General features: G+C 46.0%; 1 protein-coding gene and 1 long non-coding RNA gene across 2 annotated transcripts; both read right to left on the bottom strand.

Moving 5' to 3' along the window:
• Window positions 1-10,553: 10,553 nt before the first annotated feature.
• On the bottom strand, window positions 10,554-17,589 carry LOC129011603 (uncharacterized). The gene is made up of 3 exons (XR_008493374.2): window positions 17,312-17,589; window positions 14,499-14,578; window positions 10,554-12,087 (listed from the first exon to the last, which is right to left on the bottom strand). It is a non-coding gene; the product is annotated as an uncharacterized LOC129011603 (long non-coding RNA).
• A 3,612-nt stretch (window positions 17,590-21,201) lies between these two features.
• ARL11 (ADP ribosylation factor like GTPase 11) lies at window positions 21,202-24,980 on the bottom strand. The gene is made up of 2 exons (XM_054447280.2): window positions 24,849-24,980; window positions 21,202-23,022 (listed from the first exon to the last, which is right to left on the bottom strand). Exon 2 carries the CDS (start codon window positions 23,002-23,004, stop codon window positions 22,423-22,425), a length of 582 nt encoding a protein of 193 aa, XP_054303255.2. The 5' UTR covers window positions 23,005-23,022; window positions 24,849-24,980; the 3' UTR covers window positions 21,202-22,422.
• Between the last annotated feature and the right edge of the window lie 1,802 nt (window positions 24,981-26,782).

The raw sequence follows: 26,782 nt of genomic DNA, 5'->3' as shown, positions 1-26,782 counted from the left end.
AAGCAGCATTTCTACGTGTACACACAAAACCAGCTGTGAAGAATATTACGGAAAAGGCCCTATTCTTGAGAATTTCATGTGCTTACAGAGGTTGATAGATGGCAGTGATCATTTGTTTTTGGAAACAAAATGTTTCCTTAGATGCTGATAATGATACAGATCAAGTTGACATCTTAAAATATCTGACTGGCCACCTCCCAACTCTTAAAAAGAGATCAAGTATTTTGATCATGCTACAGCATTAGGTCATAGGGGTGTAATCCCTTGTCTTCCAGAAGCCTTTCCTGGGTCCCCGAGGAGTCGGGAGGGAGGCATTCTGAATTCTCAGTCTTTGTCTATGTTACTGAAGTGGCCCTGGGTGGCATTCCATTGGAATTTTTGTACATTCACCTTCCCAACTCCACAGGAACCTCTCAAAGTCATACTTAGAATCCTAGAATCTTACATTACTTAAAGGGGCTTTGGAGAGGTCCAGTTTATAGACACAGAAACTGAGGCACATGGGTCAAATTACCTCCCCAAGGCCACGTGGCTTTTTTTTTTGAGACAGGATCTCACTGTGTTGCCCAGGCTGAAGGGCAGTGGTGCAATCACAGCTCACTGCAGCCTCAATCCCAGGCTCAAGGGATCCTCCCACCACAGCCTCCTGAGTAGTTGAGACATATGCTACCATACTTGGCTAATTTTTTAATTTTTTGTAGAGATGGGGTCTCACTAGGTTGTGTAAGCTTGTCTCAAACTCCTAGGCTCAAGCGATCCACCCATCTTAGCCTCCCAAAGTTTTGGATTTTTTAATGCTCTAAAACAATCAACGTAAACACATTTCTGATCATTTGGGTCTATTCATTATACTTGAGTAGCCACTGAATTTTATTCTTTGCTTTTTTGTCTATGAATGGTCCTGTTTGTATTTTTCACTGGTTGGACCAAGTCACTTACAATGCAGTGCGTTTTCTAGAGAGAGAGGTAACAAAACAAAGGAGACTCTCAGGGGTCGCTGCTTTTTCACATTTGAGCAACACAACACTACAACACATTGCTTCGTGTTCCCCGCTATGGTGTGTTTGTTGATGATGCATTTTAATAATAAGTAAATTAGAAATTCTGCCTTTGCCTCTCATTTCTGATACATGGTGTCGTGCTGAGAGTGAAGATGAACAGATCTTTGGCATTTTGTGGTTACCTTTTGGGAGTCGGACTGATTTCAGTCCCTGAGGGTAGGATCTAATTGCTAAGAACTGGAAGCAGGAAACCGATTTCACAGGTTTGCCCCTGAGCGCCCCTGGTTTGAACAGTCTCCATACATTCAGTCCCTGTCCTGACATCTGATCACCAATATCCATGCTCCCTTTAACACTGACATCTGGTGGCCCTGGAGTAGTAGGACAGTAGTTGGGCAGCTCAGCTGTGGTTTTAATGAGATGACCTTATTCTATATAATAAAGCAGGTGGCTGTCGCGGCACAGGGGCCATTGCCCTTTCCCCAGGACCCCCTCCAGTGACTCACTCCCTTCTGCTCACCCCACACCCACTTAGCACTTCTGGCCCCAGAAGCCTCCAAGCAGGTCCTGTGTCCTCTGAACACACTCCCTCGCCCCCCTGCCCCGCCCTCCCCCACCCCTAGCAGCAGGCAGGCTCTTGATGGTGGCCTGGGTAGGAGGAAAGGAACTGATCCCTTGGGTCTGTGTCCGCTGCCATGTTGGCCCGGATTCTAGTGCTGGATGGCCAATGATTTATTGCCTCCCAGGGCAGCAGGTGGCTGGGGTATTTTTAGTGTCTAAAACATTTAGGGGAAGGGTTGGGAGGGGGTGGGGGAAGCCGTGAGGTCTGAGACAGTTCACTCTTCCAAGGTTTCAGTTCAAAGCCTCTAGACGGTGGGTCTCCACCCTTACCTCCTTCATGCCTTCCAGCTCTGGGTAAAGGGGTACCCACTTTCAAAATCACACTTCTGTCTTCTTGTGTCTACGTGCCTTTTTCTTTTTTCTAGTCAGCTCATAAACACACGCTAGAGAGGGTGATCCCTTTGGGATGCCAAATTGTTGGATATCTAGGAAAAGGACTGGCTGTGATTGGCACCCCATGTGTGTATTCACTCCACTCCAAAGTACTTTTCTGCTCATTGCATTATCTGATCCTCGCTATAATCTCATGAACCCCATGGACAGGGATTATCGAAGAGCCTGGCAACAACAAAAGGTGAGCGGCCCGCCCAGTGCCACCATTTCCAGAGCCTGACCAAGGAATGCGACTCAGGGTGCTGGGCTGATGGAGAAGGGCTGCTGTAGGTTTGATCTTGGCTTCGTGTGGGCCTGTCAGCACACTACAGGTCTGGGGGCCACTGAGTCCCACCCCTGTTGGGTGCCTCTGTGCCTTATAACTGGGCCTCTGCCTACATTTCTGTCTTGTTAACACTTCAGTTTTTCATGAGAGCAGAGCCTGTCTCAAACCTCAGTTCATTTGCCTGTTGGCCCCAAAACCCTAATTAGACCGAGCCAGTGGAAAGGGGTTGGCAGTGGTGGTAAAGATGTGAAGATACAAGGAACCAGGTGCTTTTCCTGTTAGTGCCGGCCCTGACTGACCCCGACCCCTACTCTGGAAAGGGTTGTCAGTAGTTCTCTAGTTCAATGTTAAGTTCTGTGTAGAAAGGGTTCCATGGTTATGATCAAACACTCTGTCACCATCTCCCCCACATGCCATGCCTTAGAGATTGGATATTCCCATAATCATATGAAGGGTTTTGAGATGTCCTGCATTGGAGAAACTTGTTTAGTGTCATTGAATCCAGCATTTCTCAAGCATGTTAGACCAAGGAACCCTCTTTTCAGGTCAGTTCTTTACATCCTTCAGAAGTAGTGTTTCACAGAACCTACCTTGAAAACAAGGCCCAAACCAGGCCACAGCCACCTTGTGATAGCTATCAGCTGATTTGACTTGTGGCTGCACTCCACCCTAGATGGTATCTCCTTAGATGCTGAACCCTGCTGAAATAGAACCTGAGGTCATCGCATCACGAGCCAGCACAGCCTGGCCCATCTTCCTAGCCCTAATCCCACTCAGCCTTGGCTTCCTTCCACTAGTCACCAGTTTGCCTAGGACAGCAGAAGAGAGGATTCCCCTGTGCGTTCACATCTGCCACACCACCCTCACTATTCCCACCCAGATAATGATACCTAAAAGGTGCAGCTTGCCTTGGGGCTGCGAGCCCATTGGACAGAGATTTTCTTGCTTCTCACCTTTGAAAACAAGAATTTAATTCTTATCCCCCATACTCCACTCACACACATATTTCCCTTCTTCCCTCCTCCCAATATAAATATTTAGTTCAATGAATATTTAGTATTTACATTATCGTGACTATGGAAAAATTATCCACAAGTGAGTCATTTAGGATATTATGATTACATTTCTTTTCAGGGCAACATTTTGTTTTCCCAAGAGCTGATCATTGTCTTTTTTTTTTTTTTCTGTTTGTTTGCTTAGTTGTCTACATACTTATCAATAATTCAATCCCACGCTCTGCCAAAACGGAAAACTTCCCCGATACAATCAAATAGATAGGTAAACTGTTGGTGGTGATTGGTTGGTTGGCTGGTTGGTTTGCAACATCCTTCCTCTAGGAACAATTAGTCCCCTTGCTCCCATCTATACTGGTTGTTCTGGAAGCCTCTGCTTAGCCATGGTTCTGGAAATTCCTTTGCTTCCCTCTAGTGTTGAATTCCACGTTGCCTAGATGCCATGTCTGCATCTTGGTTCATTCTTTTAAGGGAGCAAAACTATAGTCGCTTCCTAACAGAAAGTGAATGAGCCCTTGCGTGTCCGAGAAATGTCATCATGCTATGCTCACAATTGATTTATAGTTTAGGTATAAAATTCTAGGTTGGAAATAATTCCTCCTCTGAATTTTTACTTTCTATTTTTAAATAATTTTGGACTTACAGAAAAGCTGCAAAGACACTGGAGAGTTCTATGTAATGTCTTTATGCAGCTCACATAGCCATAGTACAATGATCAAAACTAGGAAAATAACTTTGGTACACTACTACTTACTAAACTACAGACTTCAGATTTAACCAATGTTTCCAATGTCGTTTGACTTTTCCATGATCCAATCTGAGATTCCACTTTGCTTTGGTTGCTAAGTCTTCTCAGTCTCTTCCCGTCCTAGGCAGTCTTTGTCTTTCATGACTTTAACAGTTTTGAAAAAGACTGGTCAGTTATTTTTTTGGAATGTCCCTCAATTTGGATTTGTTTGATGTTTTCTTCATGATTAGACAGTTATGGGTTTGGGGCAAGAATACCATGGAGGTAACATGCCCTTCTCAGTAATCTTGTTGGGTGCTTGATGTTGATCAGACTTATTACTGGTGATGCTAACCTTGATCATATGGTGAAAGTGGTTTCTGCTAGTTTCTCCATCATAAAGTTTTTTCCTTTTGCAGATAATAAATATATTAGTGGACATACTTTGAGATTTTGTAAATATCCTGTTAATCCTCAAACTTTTACCAACTAATTATAGCATTCATTGATGAATCTTGCCTGCAACAATTATTACTGTAATGTTTTAATAGTGATTTTCTTTTTTCCTCATTTCTTTTACATTTATTAATTGGAATTCTCTTGTAGGGTAGAGCTATTTCTTCTCCATTTATTTAGTCATTCAATTATTTATTTTGATTAGCACTGACTCATATTTATTTTATCCTATGGGTCACTGGACAATTTTGTTGTTCAAATTGCCCTCAGAAATTAGAAGGCTTTGCTCCATTATCATTTATTTATTTATTTATTTGTTTATTTATTTTTTTTGAGACAGAGTCTCGCTCTGTTGCCTAGGCTGGAGTGCAGTGGTGCGATCTTGGCTCACTGCAAACTCCACCTCCCAGGTTCATGCCATTCTCCTGCCTCAGCCTCCCGAGTAGCTGGGACTACAGGCACTCGCCACCACGCCTGGCTACTTTTTCGTATTTTTAGTAGAGACGGGTTTTCACCCTGTTAGCCAGGATGGTCTTGATCTCCTGACCTCGTGATCCATCCGACTTGGCCTCCCAAAGTGCTGGGATTACAGGTGTGAGCCACTGCACTCGGCCCCATTTATTTATTGTTTTAGAGATAGGGTCTCACTCTGTCACCCAGTTTGGAGTGCAGTGGCACCATCACAGTTCACTGCAGCCTCGAACACCTGAGCTCAAGCCATCCTCCTGCCTCAGCCTCCCAAGTAGCTGGGACTACATAGGTGCATGACACCAGGCCTGGCTAATTATTTTATTTTTTGTAGAGACAAGGTCTCACTTTGTTGCCCAAGCTGGTCTCAAACTCCTGGCCTCGAGTGTTCCTCCTGCCTCAGCCTCCCAAAGTGCTGTGATCACAGGTGTGAGCCATGGCACCTGGCTCCATTATCCTCTTTTTTTTTTTTTTTTTTTTTTTGAGATAGAGTGTTGCTCTGTTGCCCAGGCTGGAGTGCAATGGCACGATCTCAGCTCACTGTGACCTCTGCCTCTCGGGTTCAAGCCGATTCTCCTGCCTCAGCCTCCCGAGTAGCTGGGATTACAAGCATGTGCCACCAAACCCGGCTGATTTTTGTATTTTGGGTAAGAATGGGGTTTTACCATGTTGGCCAGGCTAGTCTCCAACTCCTGACCTCAGGTGATCCACCTACCTCGGCCTCCCAAAGTGCTGGAATTACAGGCATGAGCCACCGCGCCCGGCCCTGGCTCCATTATCCTTTAGATTTTAGTGTTGCTATTAAAAAGTTTAATGCCATTCTGATTCCTGATCTTTTGTACGTGAACTGTTTTCCTCTTTTATGATGTTCAGAAAGTTCACAATATTGTGCTTTTGTGTTTGTTTTTTAAAAGGTATTTTTAAAATTGTATGTAATTTTATATTTAAATATACTGTATATTCAAGGTACACAATATAATATTTTGATATACTTATCTTGATGTACATAGTGAACTGATTACTAGAGTCATGCAAATTAACATACCCATCATCTCATATACTATAGTTTCATTCTTTCTTTATTTCTTTCTCTCTTTTTTTTTTTTTTTTTTTTGTGAGACAGAGTCTCACTCTGTCACCCAGGCTGGAGTGCAGTGGCATGAACATGGCTGGCTCACTGCAGCCTCCACCTCCTGGGCTCAAGCGATTCTCCCACCTCAGCCTCCTGAATTGCTGGGACTGCAAGCACAAGCCACCATGCCCAGCTAATTTTGCTTTTTTATTTTTGGTAGAAATGGGGTCTCACTATGTTGCCCAGGCTAGTCTCAAACTCCTAGGATCAAGTGATCCGCTCCCCCCCAGCTTCCTGAAGTGCAGGAATTACAGGCATGAGCCACGGCACCTAGCCTGTTCTTGCTTTATTTCTCTGATAATTCACGCCCTCTACTTTTTCTCTTTTGTCTTTCTGGAACTGCCATGATTCTGATGCTAAACTTTTGGACTAATTGTTTAGTTTTCCTGTGTTTTCAGTTTCTATTTTTCTTTCTTTTCTTTTTTTTTTTTTTTTTTCAGATGGTGTTTTGCTCTTTCACCCAGGCTAGAGTGCAGTGGCATGATCTTGGCTCACCACAACCTCCGCCTTCCAGTTTCAAGCGATTCTCGTGCCTCAGCCTCCCGAGTAGCTGGGATTACAGGCTCGTGCCACCATGCCCAGCTAATTTTTGTATTTTTAGTAGAGACGAGGTTTCACCATGTTGGCCAGGCTGGTCTTGAACTCCTGACCTCATGATCCGCCTGCCTCGGCCTCCCAAAGTGCTGGGATTACAGGTGTGAGCCACTGTACCTGGCCTCAGTTTCTATTTTTCATCTTTTTGTTCTACTTTAGAAGAAATTTTTGTTTGTACTTTACCTTCCAATTTTGCAGTGGATTTTTCAGTGTGGAGGCCAAGAGCACTATCTTGTTTTTGAAATATTTTTTTGGCCAGGTGTAGTGGCTCATACCTGTAATTCCAGCACTTTGGGAGACTGAGGTGGGAGAATCACTTGAGGCCAAGAATTCAAGACCAACCTGGGCAACACAGCGAGAGCCCATCTCTACAAAAAAAAATTGTTTTTTAATTAGCTGGGTGTGGTGGTGCACACCTGTAGTTCCAGCTACTCGGGAGGCTGAGGCAGGAGGATTGCTTGAGCCCAGGCACTTGAGGCTGCAGTGAGCCACGATCATGCCACTGCACTCCAGCCTGGGTGACAGCAAGACCTTGTCTCAAAATAAATAAATAAATATTTTTTTCATAGCAATCTTGTCAATCATGAATGTAATACATTTTCTCACTTTTAAGGCTATTTATTGTTTAGGGGAAGTTTTCTTTTGCTTCCTGCTATGGTCTCTCTTTCCTCTGAGTCAGCTTTTTCCTGTTTGTTTCTGTCTCCCTCTTTCACGTTGAAAGCTTTTTCTCAGTTTCCTGTCATCCTTTATTGTCCATATCTGAGTAAGGCATTGCACAGGATATTCACACTGTGCCCGGGTGTGTTACCCGAAGGTCATTGGCGAAGGGAAATGTGTGCCTTTACAGTGGAAAGATCCAGCAGTCACTGCCTCCACCAAGTGATCAAACTTCACTTCACTGCTGGTGACCTATGCAGACGCTGTCTCCAGATACAATGCGACATGAAGGATAGAACTTCAGCTCTGTGTCAGCCGGGTGCAGTGGCTCACGCCTGTAATCCCAGCACTTTGGGAGGCTGAGGCAGACAGATCACAAGGTCAGGAGTTTGAGACCATCCTGGCTAACACGGTAAAACCCTGCCTCTACTAAAAATACAAAAAATTAACCAGGCGTGGTGGCACACGCCTGTAGTCCCAGCTACTTGGGAGGCTGAGGCAGGAGAATTGCTTGAACCCGGGAGGCGGAGCTTGCAGTGAGCTGAGATCGCACCACTGCACTCCAGCCTGGGTGACAGAGGGAGGCTCTGTCTCAAAAAAAAAAACAAAAAAAAAACTTGAGCTCTGTGTCTTGTCAAAGGTGTCTGATCTGAATCTAGTCAAGCCTTTAGATCTCACTTCCAGTTTATGGGATTTACAAGAGATAGAGGGACACGTTAAATGATGGTACAAGGAAACAATCAGACAAATCAGATATGAGATGCTCCTTCCACTAAATGGCCTGGCCTACTCAAAAAGTCAGCATTGTGGGGAAAACAAGAGGTGGGGAATATTCTAGTAAGGAGAATAAAGAGACATAAGAGCCAAATGCAATGTGTGCACATGGAAAAGACATTCTAGGGCCAATGCGGGAGGCTAGAATATGGATTCAACATGAGACAACATTAGAAAATTGTGTTAACTTTTCTTAGGTGTGTCATGGATTTAGTTATGTGTGATAATGTCCTTATTCTGTGAAGACAGAGACTGAAATATGTATGGGAAAGTATTATTATGGCTGCAGCTCATTTTCAAATGGTTCAGAAAAACAGTATACACAGCTGCACGTGGTGACTCACGCCTGTAATCCCAGCACTTTGAGAGACCAGGGCGGGTGGATCACCTGAGGTCGGGAGTTCCAGACTAGCCTGGCCAACACAGCAAAACCCCATCTCTACCAAAAATACAAAAATGAGCCGGGCCTGGTAGCGCATGCCTGTAATCCCAGCTACTCAGGAGGCTGAGGAAGGAGAATCACTTGAACCCAGGAGGTGCAGGTTGTGGTGATTCGAGATTGTGCCACTGCTCTCCAGCCTGGGCAACAGAGTGAGACTATGTCTCAAAAAAAAAAAAAAAAAAAAAAGGAAACAAAAGAAAAACAACATACACAACACATACATATCTAAAGATAAATATGGTAAGGTGCTAACAACTGCAGAACAGAGGGAGTGGGCACATTGTACTCTTTGTGTTGTTTTTCTGTATGTTTACATTTTTCCATAATAAAAATGTAGGAAAAAAGGGGAAGGTAACAAAAAGCTGATAGAAAGTTGTGTGAGCCCCGTGTATGTGGCCAGGACTCGTCAGTTGGTGAACCAGCAATTCCAGTGGGGACCTTCAGATGCTAGTGCCATCAGTCTTCTCCCCAGCCGATCAGCACTCCTGGAGAGGAGCTCCCAGCCCCTGCCTGGGGTGTGTGGGCCTCACTGCCAACACATGGGAGCTGAATTCAGATTTTCACTGAATTCTCGTTTTCTTTCTGTTTTTTTAAGACAGTATCTGGCTCTGTCACCTAGGCTGGAGTGCAGTGGCGTGATCTCGGCTCACTGCAGCCTCAACCTCTCGGGCTCAAGTGATCCTCCCTACCTAAGCCCCAGCCCCAAGTAGCTGGGACCACAGGTGCCCGCCACCACACTCAGCTAATTTTGTTTATTTTTTTCGTAGAGACGGGGTCTCACTATGTTGCCAGACTGGTCACAAACTCCTGGGCTCAAATGATTCTCCCGCCTCAGCCTCCCAAAGTGCTGGGATTACAGGCATGAGCCACCACATCCGGCCTAAATTCTCTTGTTTTAATAGGTGTCTCACCCAATCCTCAACTGGGGGAAGCCTCCTAAAGAAACCCACAGCCTTCTGCCCAGGAGCAGAGGGCGGCTGCCTGCCTAAGTAAAATGGGGAAGGATTCCGAGGGTCTCTTTTCCTCCAGACTTTCCCCCAGTCCTGTTTCCAGGCCCACTTTGGTGCTCCTGATCTGCCAGCCTGAGGTCTCCTGGGGTTTGGTGCCTAAGGGCTTGCTCATGACCATGAGGCTGTGTCAAGCGTGGTCTCTAGAGCTGAACCTCGGAGAGGTTCAGATTCTGCTGTGTAACCTGGGGCAAATTAAACCTTTCTGTGCCTAATCTCCAATATTAGGCTACAAATCCTGCTAGCATTTTTGGGGGATCGTGAAAGTTAATATACCTTCAACCCTTAGACCAGTAGCTGGCACAGAGTAAATCCTTGAGGCTACACACACACACACACACCAACCCCCAGCAGATGTAGGTTTCTGATTTCTCTGGTCTGTGCGGTCACTTCCCATTTTCTATAATTGTATTGCTGTCTCCAGTCTGGTACTCTTTCTTCTGCTTTGCCTTTGTAGGTTTTGGCTTTTTTTTTTTTTTTTTTTTTTTTTTTTTAATCCCTTTACTCTCTCTCTCTGGTGAGACATACATACACATACAGTTATATATACAGTTAAACATACATATACATTCACAACATTAAGCCACAAGTCTCAATGACTCTCTTTTTCTTCCTTTCTTTTCTTTCTTTCTTCTTTTTCTTCTTTCTCTCTTCTTTCTTTCTTTCTTTTTTTTTTTTTGAGATAGAGTCTCGCCCTGTCGCCCAAGATGGAGTGCAGTGGCGCGATCTTGGCTCACCACAACCTCCGCCTCCTGGGTTCAGGCCATTCTCCTGCCTCAGCTTCCCGAGTAGGTGGGATTACAGGCATCTGCCACCATGCCCAGCTAATTTTATTTTTTTATTAGACACAGGGTTTCACCATGTAGACCAGGCTGGTCTCAAACTCCTGACTGCAGGTGATCCACCTGCCTCGGCCTCCCAAAGTGCTGGGATTGCAGACATGAGCCACCGCATCCGGCCAGCTCCCTCCCTCCCTCCCTTCCTTCCTTCTTTCCTCCCTTCCTTCCTTCCTTTCTCTCTTTCTTTCTCTTTTTCTTTCCTTTTCTCTCTTTCCTTCTTTCTTCTCTCTCCTTCCTTCCTTTCTCACTCCTTCCCTCTTTCTTTCTCTTTCCCTCCCTCCCTTCCTTCCTTCCTGCCTTCCTGCCTTCCCTCCTTCCCTCCTCTCCTCTCTTCTCCTTCTCCTTCCTAAAGATCTCCTTTAGATAGTGTATTTCTGAACTCACAGGGCACTGAAGACCAAGCCTGGGGAGTGAATGTCCATACTTCTGAGTCCTGTCTGGAACCCGCTCCTAATGTTATCTAGAAAATGCATCAGAAGTGCCCTAAGCTGAGCCTGCTGCTTGAGTGTTCCCTGAGCTCCTTCCCAAAACCTCTTGAGTCATCACTGACTGAGGGGAAGGAATGGCATGGGGTGGGGCCACCCCAAAGCTTGTGTAAGAACCTTGTGGCCTACAGCTGTGGGGGAACAAAACAACCCTCAGGCTTCTGCCCCAACTGCACAGGGTTCTTGGTTCCTAGGGCTCATCCAGTTGTCCTAGGAAACATAATCCTATCTTTAAAACGGTAGAAGGGGTACCTTTGCAGATGACTTGCTTGAAGAGTTTTAAACCCTGGTTTAAAAGAATGGATTCCCTCCCCCACTAGGGTTAGGCCCATGGAATTTTGCAGTCATACTTTCTCGGCCTGGGTCATGATACTGTCCTGCATTTGGAGGAGCCTCACTCGAAGTGCAGGATACAACTGAGGAAAACGTGGCTTTTCCAGTGAAAGGCTGAAGCAACCTTCTGGCTGGTTGTGCCTCGGACCTCAGCATTCTCTGAATGACAATAAAGAGTTGGTGCTGCTTTTTTTCCATTTGCCATTCCCCACCCCACCCCAGATCCATTCTCCAAACTTGTCCACCCTGTTTGACACCCTAGGAGGCCAATCGCTAATGGAGACTTGGCCGAAATCTCAGGGTCAGAGGAAGAAGAAGCCGGATTATATTCCTTCCCTAGCCTAAAGGGGTGTTCCTGGGCCAGCTATAATATTTAGTTCTGTGGCTCCACAGCTGGAGGCCACCCTTCCAAGTGCCTGGAAAAGGTGGCAGCCCCCTACCCAGGAGGTCCTGCCTGTGTAGATGATAACACCTATTTGGTCCAAATTCATAATGGCCTTAGGCAAAGCTGTGAAGGTCCTGCTCTTTCTCTTTTTGGCAGCGTCAGTCCATCATTCTTTCAGGCTCTTCTCAACATTGAGCTTTGCTGCCTCACAAACGCTGTCCCGACAAGGGCTGGATAATTCATTCTCATTGAAAGGTAAATGACTATCCCTGATGTCCTTCTTCTAGGGATGTTTTCTTTGAAAAGCTGAAATCCAAGGAATGAAGCACTCATTGTAGAGTTTCAAAGAGGAGCTGAGTGTGGGATTCAATTTCCAGTCTTCTGAAATCCTTCCGTCTTTTCAACTTACCAACCTTTGCTGGAGGAGGGTGCATTCGAAATGCGTGGAGAGGCTCCTGCTGGGCTTTCCAATACTCAGACTGCAAGAGCTTTGGTCTAAGGAGGGGGAGAGGAGAAGTCCTGGGATAGAAGTGTTCATTGTGGTAGAGAGGAGGCTGGGAGCTAAATGTCCAGCAGCCTCCAGAATGCTTAAGAACAACAGTCTTAGGCCCTGTACTTCCTTTGGCCCCCACCCCCACACTTTCCATCAGCCAAGGGACCTTCCTTCCCCCAAAACAAGTCTCGTTCTGGAGAGTTCCAAGGATGGTGGAAGGGAACATCAAGAAGAGCCTAGGCCCTAAGAACTCTGTGCTTCATTTACATTTTAACATCCATCAGTGGGACTTAATATTAATAGCTCTCCCTTATTGAAAGCTAGGCTATAAGTTAAGGGCAGGGACTGGGTTTATATCTCCTTCATCTGTGTATCTCTTAAACATAGCTCAGTGATTTGCACATAGTAGGTGCTCAAGAAACACGAGTCAAGGCCTGGCACAGTGACTCATGCCTGTAATCCTAGCAGTTTGGGAGGTCGATGCAGGAGGATCACTTGAGCCCAGGAGGTGGAGACCAACCTGGGCAAGATGGTGAGACCCCCATTTCTATTTTTTTTAAATCCTAATTAGCCAGGCATGGTGGCCCATACCTGTTGTCCCAGCTACTCAGGAGGCTGAGGCCAGAGGATCCCTTGAGCCCAAGAGTTTGAGAATGCAGTGAACTGTGATCACACCACTGCACTCCAACCAGGACAACAGAGCAAGACCCCCATCTCTAAAAATATATAATACAATTAAAAATAAAGAAATACAAGTTGACTAGATGAACACAGTATCTCACTTAATTCTCACAAGAACCTTGTCAGGAAATTCCTATCATCATTTCCATTCTGCGGATGAGGTAGTTATGGCTTAGAAGGGTTAAATAATTGGCCCAAGGGTACCCTATTGGTGAGGGGTAGGGCTGCTGTTCTACTCAGTTCTGACTGACTTTAAGCCCAGACTCTAAGGCAAGACACTCAACTGCATTTAGACAATGCCAGTTTGGACAAAGGGTGGTCTTGCATCGCCCTTTTTGTAGCAATTCTCTCACAGAAGTATTTTTATAACTCTGAGAAATCTTTATATACATTTCTTTATATCCTTTATATTTTCTCTCCAAGTTAAGCACTTAACACCACATGAAACTGAAGTTCACGGAATTCAAAGACGAGGTAAAATAAAAATTGCAAGAGATGTGGTGTGATGTTTCTAATCCAGAGATTATTTATAATTAGGCTGCCTCCTTTTATTTGAAGGATTGGAAGTGCTTTTATGAGAACCAGTTTGTTTAGGTTTGCAATTTCATGCTTGAAGGAACCTGCAAAAATATCAATGTGCCCCAGATCAGGGGCAAGCAGGAGGACTCATTGTCAGGTTCTAGCTCGAGATCTAAGGCAGAATAATGCCATTTCTCAAGGAGAATTTAAAAATACTTATCATCTATAGCTACATAGCCAAGTTTCCTGGGGGTGAATGTCTCAGAGGAGTGGAAATCAAGACAATGAAGTGAAAATAAAAGGCTTTTTTCTTTTCTAAAATTGTTTTGTGGCCAGGCATGGTGGCTTACCCCTGTAATCCCAGCACTTTGGGAGGCCAAGGCAGGAGGATCACTTGAGCCCAGGAGTTCAAAAGCAGTCTGGGCAACAAAGCAAGAACTTGTCTCTAATAAAAAAAATTTTTTTTTCTAAGATGGAGTTCTGTTCTTGTTGCCCAGGCTAGAGTGCAATGACACTGTCTTGGCTCACCACAACCTCCACCTCCCAGGTTCAAAATATTCTCTTAGCTCAGCCTCCCGAGTAGCTAGGATTACAGGCATGCACCACCATGCCCAGCTAATTTTTTTTTTGGTAGAGACGAGGTGTCTCCATGTTGGTCAGGCTGGTCTCAAACTCCTGACCTCAGGTGATCTTCTCACCTTGGCCTCCCAAAGTGCTGGGATTACATGCGTGAGCCACCAGGCCCAGTGATCCGCCTGCCTTGGCCTCCCAAAGTGCTGGGATTACATGCATGAGCCACCATGCCCGGCCTTCTAATAAAAATTTTTTAAAAATAGCCAGACATGGGGGATGTGCCTGTAGTTCCAGCCAGTCAGAAGGCTGACATGGGAAGATCAATGGTGCCCACGAAGTTGAGGTTGCAGTGAGCCATGATTGTGGCACTGCACTCCAGCCTGGGTGACAGAGTGGGAACCCGTCTCTATAATAAATAATTGTTTTGTTTTTCCTGAGCTGCTGCTCTTATGAGCCATGTGGGAAGGAAACTCGGGGTCACCCTTCACACACTGTAAAAGGCTTTCCTTAGTGAGTTCAGGAACAGTCACAGGTGTTCATACTCTTGCCCATGGGGAGGGCCACAAGTCATGTTGAACTGTGTTCATCATTTCCTAACTAAGCGCCCTCCAAAAACCACCTTGAGTTTTCCCTTGCTCACCAGGATGCCTTCGAGTTGAGCAGTTGATCTGACTGATCCGGGGTGTGGCTGAAAGCTCACAGAGTTAGGCGACGATGGGCCTGTGGAGAAAATATTATTAAAAGTAAACCTCTGCCAACCCAGGAAATCTCTCCACAAAGGGAGTGGAGAAAGAAAACTTTCATTAGTGAATAAGCATTCGACTAAAATATAATGCATATCCCACACAATCCCCTAAGAGACTACAAAGACAGAAGGAGACCTCACCCTTTTATAGAGTCACGCAGAGGTGACCTATTCCAGACAGGTTCTCCACATAGACAATAGCTAGTCATTCCTCAAGTAAGAGGACTTGACAGCCCCATTTGTTGCACAGAGTTCACCACAGATTCACCTGGTAATTGATGTCACCATCTATGTTAGCTGATTGGCTTTATCCAAAGGAAAAACAAACTTCTCATAGCTTTAGGACAGGAGGTAGTTTTGCAACTTAGAGCGAGGCACCTGCCAGGTCAGGCTCCTACCCTCCCATTGAAACTCTTGATGATTACATTTCAAAAGGTTGGCTCCTTAGTCCTCGAAAAAGATATTTCTAAGTCCTAAAGCTGCCAAGAGGCTTATTTAGCTTCTTAAATTTATTATTTATTATTATTTTAAAGCACAGGGCCCCTGTTGCTGCCCAGCTGGAGTGCAGTGACTCAATCATGGCTCACTGTAACTTTGAACTTGTGGCCTCAAACAGTCCTCCTACCTCAGCCTCCAAAAGCGCTGGGGATAACAAGCGTGAGCCCCCTCATCTGGTCCTTATTTAGCTTTTTAAAAGATTTACATACATCTCAAAGAGACAGAGGAAAGAACTTAAAATTTGAAGTTTCCTAAAGTAAAATCTCTAAGAAAAGGGAGGGAGGTGAAGTCTCTTCCCTTATTTTCCACAAGGAGAATTAAAACTCTTATTTTTTTAGTTGATACATAATAGATGTACATATTTTTGAAGTATATGTAATAATTTGGTAACATTAATATAATCAAATCAGGGCAACTGGAATATCCATCACCTTAAACACTTATCCTTTCTTTTTTTTTGAGACGGAGTCTCGCTCTGTCGCCCAGGCTGGAGTGCAGTGGCGCGATCTAGGCTCACTGCAAGCTCTGCCTCCCGGGTTCACGCCATTCTCCTGCCTCAGTCTCCCGAGTAGCTCGGACTACAAGGGCCCGCTACTACGCCCGGCTAATTTTTTGTATTTTTAATAGAGACGGGGTTTCACGGTGTTAGCCAGGATGGTCTCGATCTCCTGACCTCGTGATCCACCTGCCTCAGCCTCCCAAAGTGCTGGGATTACAGGCGTGAGCCACCGCGCCCGGCCCACTTATCCTTTGTTTATGCTAGGAACATTCAAATTATTCTCTTCTAGCTTTTTTGAAATGCATATTAGATTAATATTAATTATAGTCACCCTACTGATCTATCAAACAGGCCTCTTCTTTCAATGTGTATTTGCAGACTAGGTGCAGTGGCTCATGCCTGTTATCCCCACACTTTGGGAGGCCAGGGCAGGCAGATTAGTTGAGGCCAAGAGTCTGAGACCAGCCTGGGCAACATGGCAAAACCCTATCTCTACAAAAAATTTAAAATGAGCCGAGTGGGGTGGCTACGTCACATAGTCTCAGTTACTCAGGAGGCTGAAGTGGGAGGATCGTTTGAGCCCAGGAGGTGAACGCTGCAGTGAGCCGAGATCACACCACTGCACTCCAGCCTGAGTGACAGAGAGAGACTCTGTCTCAAAAAAAAAATTAAAAATTTAAAAAAAAAATTTTTTTTTAATTATATTTGCTCTTACAGGCCCAAGAGGCAGCAGCAAAGGTCAGCATCTCCACCACCCCATCAGGTCTTGCCCATGTTGACCCAGGTGCTGGGACAGGAGGCACACACTGAACTTACTGCTCCCGTTGACTTCTTATCTGGTTCCAGGTCTCCACTTTCCACCCCTTTTCCTCCATAGACTAAAAACCAAGTCATTCTGGGTGTGATGTGTGTCTAGAAAGAGCGTGTCTGGCTTCCTGTTTTTACCACAAGGTGTGCCTGAGATATAGGTCTGTGCCGCCATTTTGGCTCTCAAGCTAGGGAACCTCTTGGTGTTCTCATTTTGGAATTTTATTCTGGACAGTTCGGAGGACCCAGGGACTCCTTACTGTGATACCCAATTCTCTGGCTTTAATCAATTATTCATTATTCACTCAGGTACTTAAGGAACAACTCTCAATATCTAATTTTGTTCCAGGCTATGAAGAGGGTCAGAAGGATGGAAGACTTGGCCCCTTCTCTCTAGGAGTGTACACCATGCCTGAGGAGACCACATATCAACATGGAACAGCCCCGGTTAGGGCACAAGGGCGCTGGGGCCTGGACAGTCATACCATGGGAGCTCAGTGGGAGGCTGGACTTAGGCTGAGGTGTGTGAGGAGAGCTTCCTGGACAGCTGGGATCTAAGGATGCTTAAATCATGGACAGGAAAGCAGCTGCAGCCTAACGAAGAGCAGGGGTGTTAGGAGGCTTCCCTAAAGTTCTGTGACCCTGTAGAACTGTTGCCACTGCTATGGTCACTACTGCACTGCACCTGGCATGGGAGCTTGATGGGCCAGAGCACATTCAAAGAGGGCATCGGAAATCCCAGAAGGGTATGCAGGACGTTGTACCCTGTGGGATTCCCATGCTTACTTCAGGCAAACAGTAAACCAGTAAGTGGATGGCTGGCAGAGCTTCCCCCAGACTCTGAGGCTCTCAAACCCATCTTTCGTGCAGAGAGAATTGTGTGGTTATCATCCCCAGAACTCACCTGCTGAGTAATTCGATGCGAGTGATTTGATGTTCCGTCCCTCCTAGCAGGAGGCAGACCAGCAGGGAGTTACAGTTAACACTAACCGGGCATGGCTATTGAGGCAGGAGAGTAGGGTCTGGAGGCAGGGAACCTAAAGCTGATTCACGCCGACTTCCTAGAACTGAATCAAAAAGAAAAGCCCACCTCTCCACACCCAAATAACAAAAGGATCAGAGGCAACTCCCTTTGCAACCCCTCAACTTCCTCTGCATTGCTGATGAAAACTGAAAGTACCTCTGATTGGTCCCCTCCTGCAACCAGTCAGACTGGTCACATGCCAAGTTTTCATTTGCAGAGGAGTATAACTTTGTAACTTCAGCCTCTGATTGGTCACTTTCTGCAATCAATCAGACATTTGAGTAGGGTGTAACTTTGTATCTTCACTTCAGCCTCTGATTAGTTGCTTTCTGCAATCAATCAGACTGATCATGGACCACTACTTCATTTACATAGGGTGTAAACCAAGTAACCAATGGAAAACCTCTAGAGGGTATTTAAACCCCAGAAAATTCTGTAACCAAAGCTCTTGAGCTGCTTGCTCGAGCCCACTCCCACTCTGTGTAGCGTACTTTTGTTTCAGTAAATCTGTGCTTTTCTTTAGTTGCTTTGTTTGTGCTTTTTGTCCAATTCTTTGTTCAAAATGCAAAGAACCAAGACAGTTATGACTTTTTGCTTTCATTGGCCTTTTTCCAAAATTGTATCTTAGGGGAGACTTCCTGGGCTCTGTTAAGATCAAGCACATCTGCCTTCAGCGATGATGGGTTTGAGGCAAATACTCAAAGCCACCTGAGGGTCCTCTTGTCCACTGTGTCTGTTCCATCAAGGAGCACACATTTGGAGCTCCGGAAGAGCATGGTCCGTCTTGGTGTCAGAGAGGAGGCTACTGTTCTGGCCGAACCAGAGGGATTGCCAAGAGAACAGGAAAAATTGAGCCTATGGCATGAAAGGGCAGCTGTGGTGAACTGTTTGCGCAGACCAATGTGTCAGTAGTGTCTATCTGGGTCAAAAGACACCTCTGGTCTTTCTCTAACCTGTCTCCTTGCCTTCAGGATGCTACCTCTACCCAAATGCTGCTGCCCACGATACCTTCCTAAGAACAGATCTAATCATGTCACCGTTCTGCCAGCACCTCGGGAAGGTTCAGGGTCACATATCAAAACAAGTTCAGGACATCTAGCATTATGGCAGATGGCCTTCCCATGAAAAAAATCACAGAAATGTTGGGTAAACGATAACAAAAAAAAAAAATTTTTTAAATGCGTGCTGTCTTTAAACAAAATAAAAGGAAATCCTCATGTGGTAGAAATGGAAGAGAGAAACCACAGCCAAAGCAGTAAGTATAAGCTGGAAACCTAGAGCCCATGGAAATTGTAGAGGAGCCAAATTTAGTCTCTAGAGACTGGGCTGAAATTAAAACACCTGTGTGAGAATAGGACATGTGGCCTTAGGCTTGCTTGGAGGAGAGAAAATGGTTTTTGCATTAGTTTGTTTGTTTGTTTTGAGACGGAGTCTCAAACTGTTGCCCAGGCTGGAGTGCAGTGGTGCAATCTCGGCTCACTGCAACCTCCGCCTCCCAGGTTCAAGCAATTCTCCTGCTTCAGCCTCCAGAGTAGCTGAGATTACAGGTGCCCACCACCACGCCCAGCTAATTTTTTTGCATTTTTAGTAGAGACAGGGTTTCACTATGCTGGTCAGGCTGGTCTCGATCTCCTGACCTCGTGATCCGCCCGCCTCGGCCTCCCAAAGTGCTGGGATTACAGGCATGAGCCACCGCACCCAGGTAGAAAATGTTAATCTGAGCTCAGCAAAAAAGAAGAGCATCAGAGAGATGATCCCTCCTTAAAAGAGGGTTAAAAAAAATGCTGCCCACCAGCTCAGGAAAGTCTGAAGAGGCAGGTTGTCTGTCTTACAACATAAAGGCAAGGAAAAAAAGTCACTTGTCACATATGGAATCCCTAGGGCCTGTGCATTGAATGGGTGCACAGTTCATATATATACTACCTCTGAGGTCCAGGAGCCCCAGGCAGAGAAACTGACATAATATTTGGTCTAAAATAATTGAAATCCCCAGGATCCTAGTAGATACCACTCTGTAGAAATGTTGTTACAGACCAGGGCACATGGGAGTCACACAGGAAAAACAACTCCTACTGAAGATGAGCTCACAATCAAAAGTGACAAATCATGTGAGGAAATGAGCCTCCATGAGTGAGAGCCAACAAATACATCCGGCAGGGTAGTTGGGAGTGCAGATAATGGAACAATCTGAAAGCAGCTATAACCAAACATGTACCCACCGTTCAAAAGCTGAACCCAGCTGTTCCAGCCCTGTCCCATCCTGGTTCTTCAGCGCTCACCTTCTCAAGTTCATGGCATTCCAGTCCTTCTGTCACGTGGACTCAAAATCTTGAGCCCTCTTCAAATTCTTCCTCTCTCAACTGTTTTTCTTAATAATAGCTCTCAGTCTTCTCATCTCTCTTCAGCTCCCTCCTTTGCTGTGTGATGGTCATCTAGCTGGTTTCCTGCCTTCCCAGCTCCAGGGTTCCCTTTTCTCTTTATTTCACCCCCACACTGCCGCAAAATTATCCTCCTAAATGGCAAGTCCCATGATTTTTCTTCCTTGACCCAAACCCCTGATTATTGAAATTCAAACAACCTTGCCCAAATTGGACCTAAACTCCCATTCCAGTTTTGTTTTCTATCGTGATGTCACCCTCACCCACCCCTCATTCCAAGCCTCTGTTGCAGGTACACTCACTCACTTACTTATCTTTCTTACACCTCCCTTCATGCTTCCAAACAGTCTCTTCCCTCTTATTAGAAGGCTCTCCCCATCATGTCTGCTGGCTGAAAGCCTACCTAGCTTAAACCTTCTAGTAGCATGATGTTGTAGAAAAATGAAGCATTAGCGCTAAACAGATCTGACTTCAAATTCCAGATATGTTACTTTATAACTCTGTGCCTCAAGCAACAGAGGTCACAACCTCTCTGAGCCTCAGTTTGTAGTTTTATAAAATGGGAATATATATATTTTGCAGAGTTGTGAGAATTAGAGACAGTCTATGTAAAACACCAAGACCACAGAGCTTGGTCCTAGTAAGTGCTCAATAAACAGTTGCTGAACTGAGTCTCTCTCCTCACATTTTTAGGGGAGTAATGTCTTTACTGTCTCACCTTCCATGAGGCCTGAGGCCTTATCTCATTCATCTTTGCATCCCTAGTGTCTAACACAGCGTCTTGAAACATGTCGATTGACAAGTACTGGAAATAACCAAGCATGCCTAACCTGGTGTTAGAAGAGGGACCTGGCAGATCTCAGATTTTAGAAGGGTACTGATGGCCAATTTATACTGCATTACTCCAGAGAGAGAGAGAACCAGTCCAGGATAAGAAAGAATATCTAACATTCAGAGCTGTTTAACATGAGAACAGGTGCTAAATATAAGCCACTTGCCATTAAAAAACTCAGATTACTAATAGAAAATGTTCTGGGGTTGGATGAGGGATACAACAACCACATCAGTGATTCTTAACTTTTGGGAGTCACAGATGTCTTTGAAAATCTGGTAAAAAGTTCTGGATCTCCTTCCCCGGAAAAATGACCCAAAGTGTAACATTTTGCAAATAATTTCAGGAGCTTCATGGATGCTAGGTAATGATCACCTGATGAACCTTCTAGGATGCTATGGTCAACCTTCCTTTTCCCTATCAATCATGAGACAGAAGGCATTCATCACTGTCATCTGTATCTTCAGAATTCACAACTCCCACCTAAAGCACACGACTCATATTCGAACGCTCAGTGCTTTTGCCACAAACTAAATGCTCTAAGCTTTTTTTTTTTTGTTAAATTAGTGAATAAATAAAATATTTTATTGATCTGATCTTTAAGGAAAGATATGTGCTACAAGAATGAGAAAAGAGAAGGAATAAAAAGGAAAATGAGTTTTTGAAAAAGATCAACACAAGATGTCATAAAATCGGGAGAGGCTAATTAGCATCAGAAAAAAAAAAGGATAAATTTTGGATGGTGTGAACTTCCAGGCTCTTGTCCAGGGGTGAGCGTCCCAGGGCAGGGAATGTCTAACCTGCAGGCCCCTGCTGTTGTATGGGCCCTGCCTAGCTTGCCTTCCAAGCGACAATGGCACATCCCCAGGGGCCACTGGGGAAAATCACTCATAAGGATCTGTGATCCATTGTGACATGTCCAGATGATATTTGAATTTGACTTTTTTTTTTTCTTTTTGGAGACACAGCCTGTCTTTTCCACCCAGGCTGGAGTGCAGCAGCACAATCTCGGCTCACGGCAACCTCCACTTCCTGGGTTCAAGCAATTCTTCTGCCTCAACCTCCTGAGTAGCTGGGACTGCAGGCATGCAACGCCATGCCTAATTTTTGTATTTTCAGTAGAGATGGGGTTTCACCATGTTGGCCAGGCTGGTCTTGAACCCCTGGCCTCAAGTAATCTGCCCGCCTCAGCCACCCAAAGTGCTGGGATTACAGGCATAAGCCACTGCACCTGGCCTCAAATTTGATTTTAAAACCTCTTTCCCTATTTGAGAATTTAGGTCTCTATTATTATGCAACCTGTGGCTACTCTATTATGATATATTGCTTCATTCAAACTTGGTAATGAGCTATTAAATGAAGTATGGTGAGATTTTTTTTCTTAGAGTATCATCATTATTATTATTGAGACAGGGTCTCACTCTCTCGCCCAGACTGGAGTGCAGTGGCGCGATCCTGGCTCACTGCAACCTCTACCTCCCCGGCTCAAGCGATTCTCCTGCCTCAGCCTCCCAAGTAGCTGGGACTACAGGCACACGCCACTATGCCCCGCCAATTTTTTGATTATTAGTAGAAATGGGGTCTTGTGATGTTGCTCTCCAACTCCTGGGCTAGAGGGATTCCCCCACCGTGGTCTCCCAAAGTGCTGGGATTACAGGCATGAGCCACCGGGCCAAGCCAGCATTTCTTGTTTGATAGACTGAGCGTAAATTTCTCAAGGATCAGCTGGTTCTTCTAGTTTGTATGAGTAAAGATATGCTGCTCTGTCTGGATCAAGATCTCTAGCTATCTCCGCGCTCAGCCCCACGGGCTCTCGCCTGCAGACACACGCAGCTGCGAGATTTCAGGAGGCTCCGCAGGCTCTGCAGGGCCTCGGACAGCCCCTCCCCAGTGAGGGCACTGCAGCCCCGGAGCTCCCAGCAGTGGTCCTGGAATCTCTCTAGACTCAGACTGTTTCTGATCTTAAGCAGCGGAAGTGCACCAGGTGCCTCCTGCTTGTTGGCCAGCACCAAGAAGGGGACGCCAGCCATGTTGGGGTCATTCAGGACTTCTGTGAGTTCAGCCGCCGACTCGGGTAAGCGGGCTTCATCTGTGCTGTCTAGCACATACACAAGGATATCTGCGCCTTCCAGATAGTCCTTCCAGCTGGCTCTGAGCGGAGCCTGCCCCCCAACGTCCCAGAGAGTCAGTGACACGTGCCCAGGAGCTTTCAGAGGCTCCACGTTGAAACCAACAGTGGGCAGGGTCTCCACCAGCTGGTGGCCCTTCAGCTTGTAAAGGAGCGTCGTCTTGCCCGCAGAGTCCAAGCCCATCATCACCACCTGGGCTTCCGCCTTGTGACCTCTGGAATTCACAGAACCCATGGTGGCCACTGCTGAATCCTAGGGGAGAAAGGCCAGGGACACACATCAGCTACTGTCTTCTGAAGGAAGACAAATCCATCTTGGTGCGGTGGCTCACACCTGTAATCCCAGCACTGTGGGAGGCCAAGGCAGGAGGATCACTTGAGCCCAGGAGTTTCAGACCAGCCAAGGCAGCAAAGCAAGGACCTGCCTTCTCTACAAAAATTGAAATTAAAAATGGAGCACAAATCTGTGCAGGTAAACAATGGAAGAGCTTTTCCAAAATAGGAAAAGTCTTCACAGGGTCAGATTTTAAACAGAAGCCTGGGCTTTGAAGGAAGTGAGGGTGTGTGAGTGAGTCACCATCAGCTAACCTGTCTCTGGGTCAGATAAGAGTGGTCCCTGGGCAGAGAAGATCAGGGGCCTCCTGGAAGACATGGAATGTTGACTCACATTCCTGAGGAGTTAAAGCAAAGAGGCAAAATGAAGTTCCAGTCAGACAGACCTGGTTCAGTAGGAATTACAGGACGATGTCTTCAATTCTTGCTGGTCTGTGGCTTCTAACCTGTTCTCCTATAAGCCTACATGCTGGAATGGAAGCTAAGCTGGGTTCCAAGCACAGAGTGAGAAGGATGGTTCAGCTCATGGTGACCTCTCTTTAGAGCTTCCCAAGGACCAGTACTATGTCTTGGAAATACAGTGAGGTGTCACTTAATGACGGGGACACATTCTGAGAAATGCTTCATTAGGCAATTTCATCATTTTACAAAATCAGATTGTAATCACACAAACGTGGATGGTCTAGTCTACTCCACACCTACGCTATATGGCCCATTGCTCCTGGACTACACACCGGTACAGCATTCCTGTAATGGGTACTGTAGGCTATTGTAACACAGTGCTAAGTATTCGTATATCTAAACATAGAAAAGGTAGTGGTTGCGCCACAACACTAAGCTGAAAAATAGGAATTTTTCAGCTCCGTTATAATCTTATGGGACCACCGTTGTATACATGGTCTGTCGTTGACTGAAATGTCTTCATGCAGTGCCTGACTGGGGCTATTTATAAATACTGTTTACTGGGGGCAAATTTATGAGTCAGAGCAAAGCAGTTTCCTCCACTGTCTTACCAAGGTCAATGACTTCTACAACATTCCACATGTGCTTTTTTGTTTGTTTTTGTTTGTTTTTGTTTTTTCTATTTTTTTTGTTTTTTGAGACAGGGTCTCACGCTGTCGCCCAGGCTGGACTGCAGTGGCATGATCACAGTTCACTGCAGCCTCGACTTCCCAGGCTCAAGCCATCCTCCCACCTCAGCCTTCCCAGTAGCTGGGACTATAGGCATGTGCCATCACACATTTTTGTTGTTGTTTTCAGACAGGGTCTCACTCTGTCACCCAGACTGGAGTGCAGTGGTGCAATCTTGGCTCATCACAACCTCTGCCTCCCCGCAACCTCCGCCTCCTAGGTTCAAGGGATTCTCCTGCCTCAGCCTCCCGAGTACCTGGCATTACAGCTACTATTACCACCCAGCTACTTTTTGTATTTATATTAGAGACAAGGTTTCACCATTTTGGCCTGGCTGGTATTGAACTCCTGACCTCAAATTATCCACCCGCCCGGCCTCCCACAGTGCTGAGATTACAGGCGTGAGCCACTGCGCCCGGCCACATATGTTTTTAAAGAATCCCAAATTTTAAGACATAAGACCTGTTCCCAACTTAGGCGATGCCTGGGTGGAACAGAGAAGAGACATCTCAACTTCCGGGAATGGGGGTTGGGGGATATCAGCTGCCCCTGGAAGGAGGTAAGCCTCTGCTCATCCCTACTCCCAAGGGTAGAAAAGTAAAAAGTTAAAATTACCTCTGTGTTACTATTAGACTGCAGCTGTGAGATTCTCCGTGGCTCTCCTCCCCTATGGAGCTGCTTTCTGCTGGCCGGGCATGTCCCAAGTGCGAGATGGGAAGGAAGTAGAGCAGCCGTTGCTGCTTCTCCTTTTTCTGCTTCCTTTTCCCAGGTGGCTGGGGGGCGGGGCTGGTGTCACGGCCCCTCCCTCAGCCCTAGGGCGCCTCAGAGCAGTCATCCTGTTGGGCTCGCCACAGAGAGGTCCCCGGCCCTGCAGGTCCTGGCAGAGCAAGGCCCAGTGACAGCTCCATTTTTTAGCAACTCAGACTTGGTGCCTGAAGGAGGGAGCACGAGCTCTTTCTTTCCTCAGAAAGAAAGGGAGCACGAGCTCTCTCTTTCCTCAGAATCCTCTGAGCTCCTCGCGGAGAATGCTGACCTCTTCCTTTCAGCACATGCCTCAAGGTTTTTCTGGTGCCTAGAGATTCTCTGATTTGCTTGGAATCACACGTGGTTTTGTTGTTGTTGTTGTTGTTGTTGTTTTGTTTTCTATTTGAGACAGAGTCTTGCTCTGTCGCCCAGGCTGGACAGCAGCCTCCGCCTCCAGGGCTCAAGCGATCCTCCCTCCTCAGCCTCCTAAGCAAGTGGGATTACAGGCAGGTGCCACCATGCCCAGCTAATTTTTGTATTTTTCGTAAAGACAGGTTTCGCCATGATGGCCAGGCTGCACACATGTTCTTTTAAAAGCTGCCTGTGGCTGGGCGTGGTGGCTCAGGCCTGTAATCCCAACACTTTGGGGGGCTGAGGCGGGTGGATCACAAGGTCAGGAGTTCGAGACCAGCCTGACCAACATGGTGAAACCCCGTCTCAACTAAAAATACAAAAATTAGCTGGGCGTGGTGGCACATACCTGTAGTCCCAGCTACTCGGGAGGCTGAGGCAGGAGAATGGTGTGAACCCGGGAGGCAGAGGTTGCAGTGAGCCAAGATCATGCCACTGCACTCCAGCCTTGGTGACAGAGCAAGACTCTGCCTCAAAACAAAAACAAAAACAAAAAGCAAAAATAGCTGTCTACATATGATGAAAACATTCTTTAAAAGGTATATATGATGCAGATCAACCTTTAAAATTGTGTTAATGTAGTGATTAAAGTTACCGTTCAATTTTTTCTTGAATGGTGTCACTGTGTTTTTCCCAGTAAAAATGACACCTCTAGAAAATGTAATTTTTAAAAAATTGGCTAGTCGCCGGGCACGGTAGCTCATGCCTGTAATCCCAGCACTTTGGGAGGCCAAGGCAGGAGGATCGCTCAAGCTCAGGAGTTCAAGAGCAGCCTGGCCAATATGGCGAAACCGCGTCTCTACAAAAAATAATAAATTAACTGGTGGTGTGTGCCTGTAGTTCCAGGTACTTGGGAGGTTGAGGCCCAAGAATTGCATGAGCCTGGGAGGCGAAGGCTGCAGTGAGCTGAGATCACAGCACTGCACTCCAGCCTAGAAGACAGAGTGAGACTCTGTCTGTCTCTCTCCTATTTTTTTTTTTTTTTAACTGAGATGGAGTCTCGCTCTGGCGCCCAGGCTGGAGTGCAGTGGCACAATCTCGGCTCACTGCAACCTCCGCCTCCTAGGTTCAAGCAATTCTCCCACCTCAGCCTCCCGAGTACCTGGGATTACAGGCACATGCTAGCATGCCTGCCTAATTTTTTTATTTTCAGTACAGACAGGGTTTTGCCATGTTGGCCAGGCTGGTCTCCAGCTCCTAACCTCGAGTGATCTGCCCGCCTCGGCCTCCCAAAGAGCTGGGATTACAGGTGTGAGCCACTGCACCCAGCCCAGACTCTGTCTCAAAAAAAAAAAAAGAAAAAAAGAAAAAAAATTGACTAGTCAGAAACCACTGATTCAGTAGGTATTGAATTTGGATCTGGAGTCACAGTGATTTAGCTCTTATAACCAGTA

The sequence above is a fragment of the Pongo pygmaeus genome, chromosome 14 (assembly GCF_028885625.2).
Source record: "Pongo pygmaeus isolate AG05252 chromosome 14, NHGRI_mPonPyg2-v2.0_pri, whole genome shotgun sequence".
Classification (NCBI taxonomy): domain Eukaryota; kingdom Metazoa; phylum Chordata; class Mammalia; order Primates; family Hominidae; genus Pongo; species Pongo pygmaeus.
The sequence above is the reverse complement of the archived record's forward strand: the minus strand, read 5'-3'. Positions and strand labels throughout refer to the sequence as shown.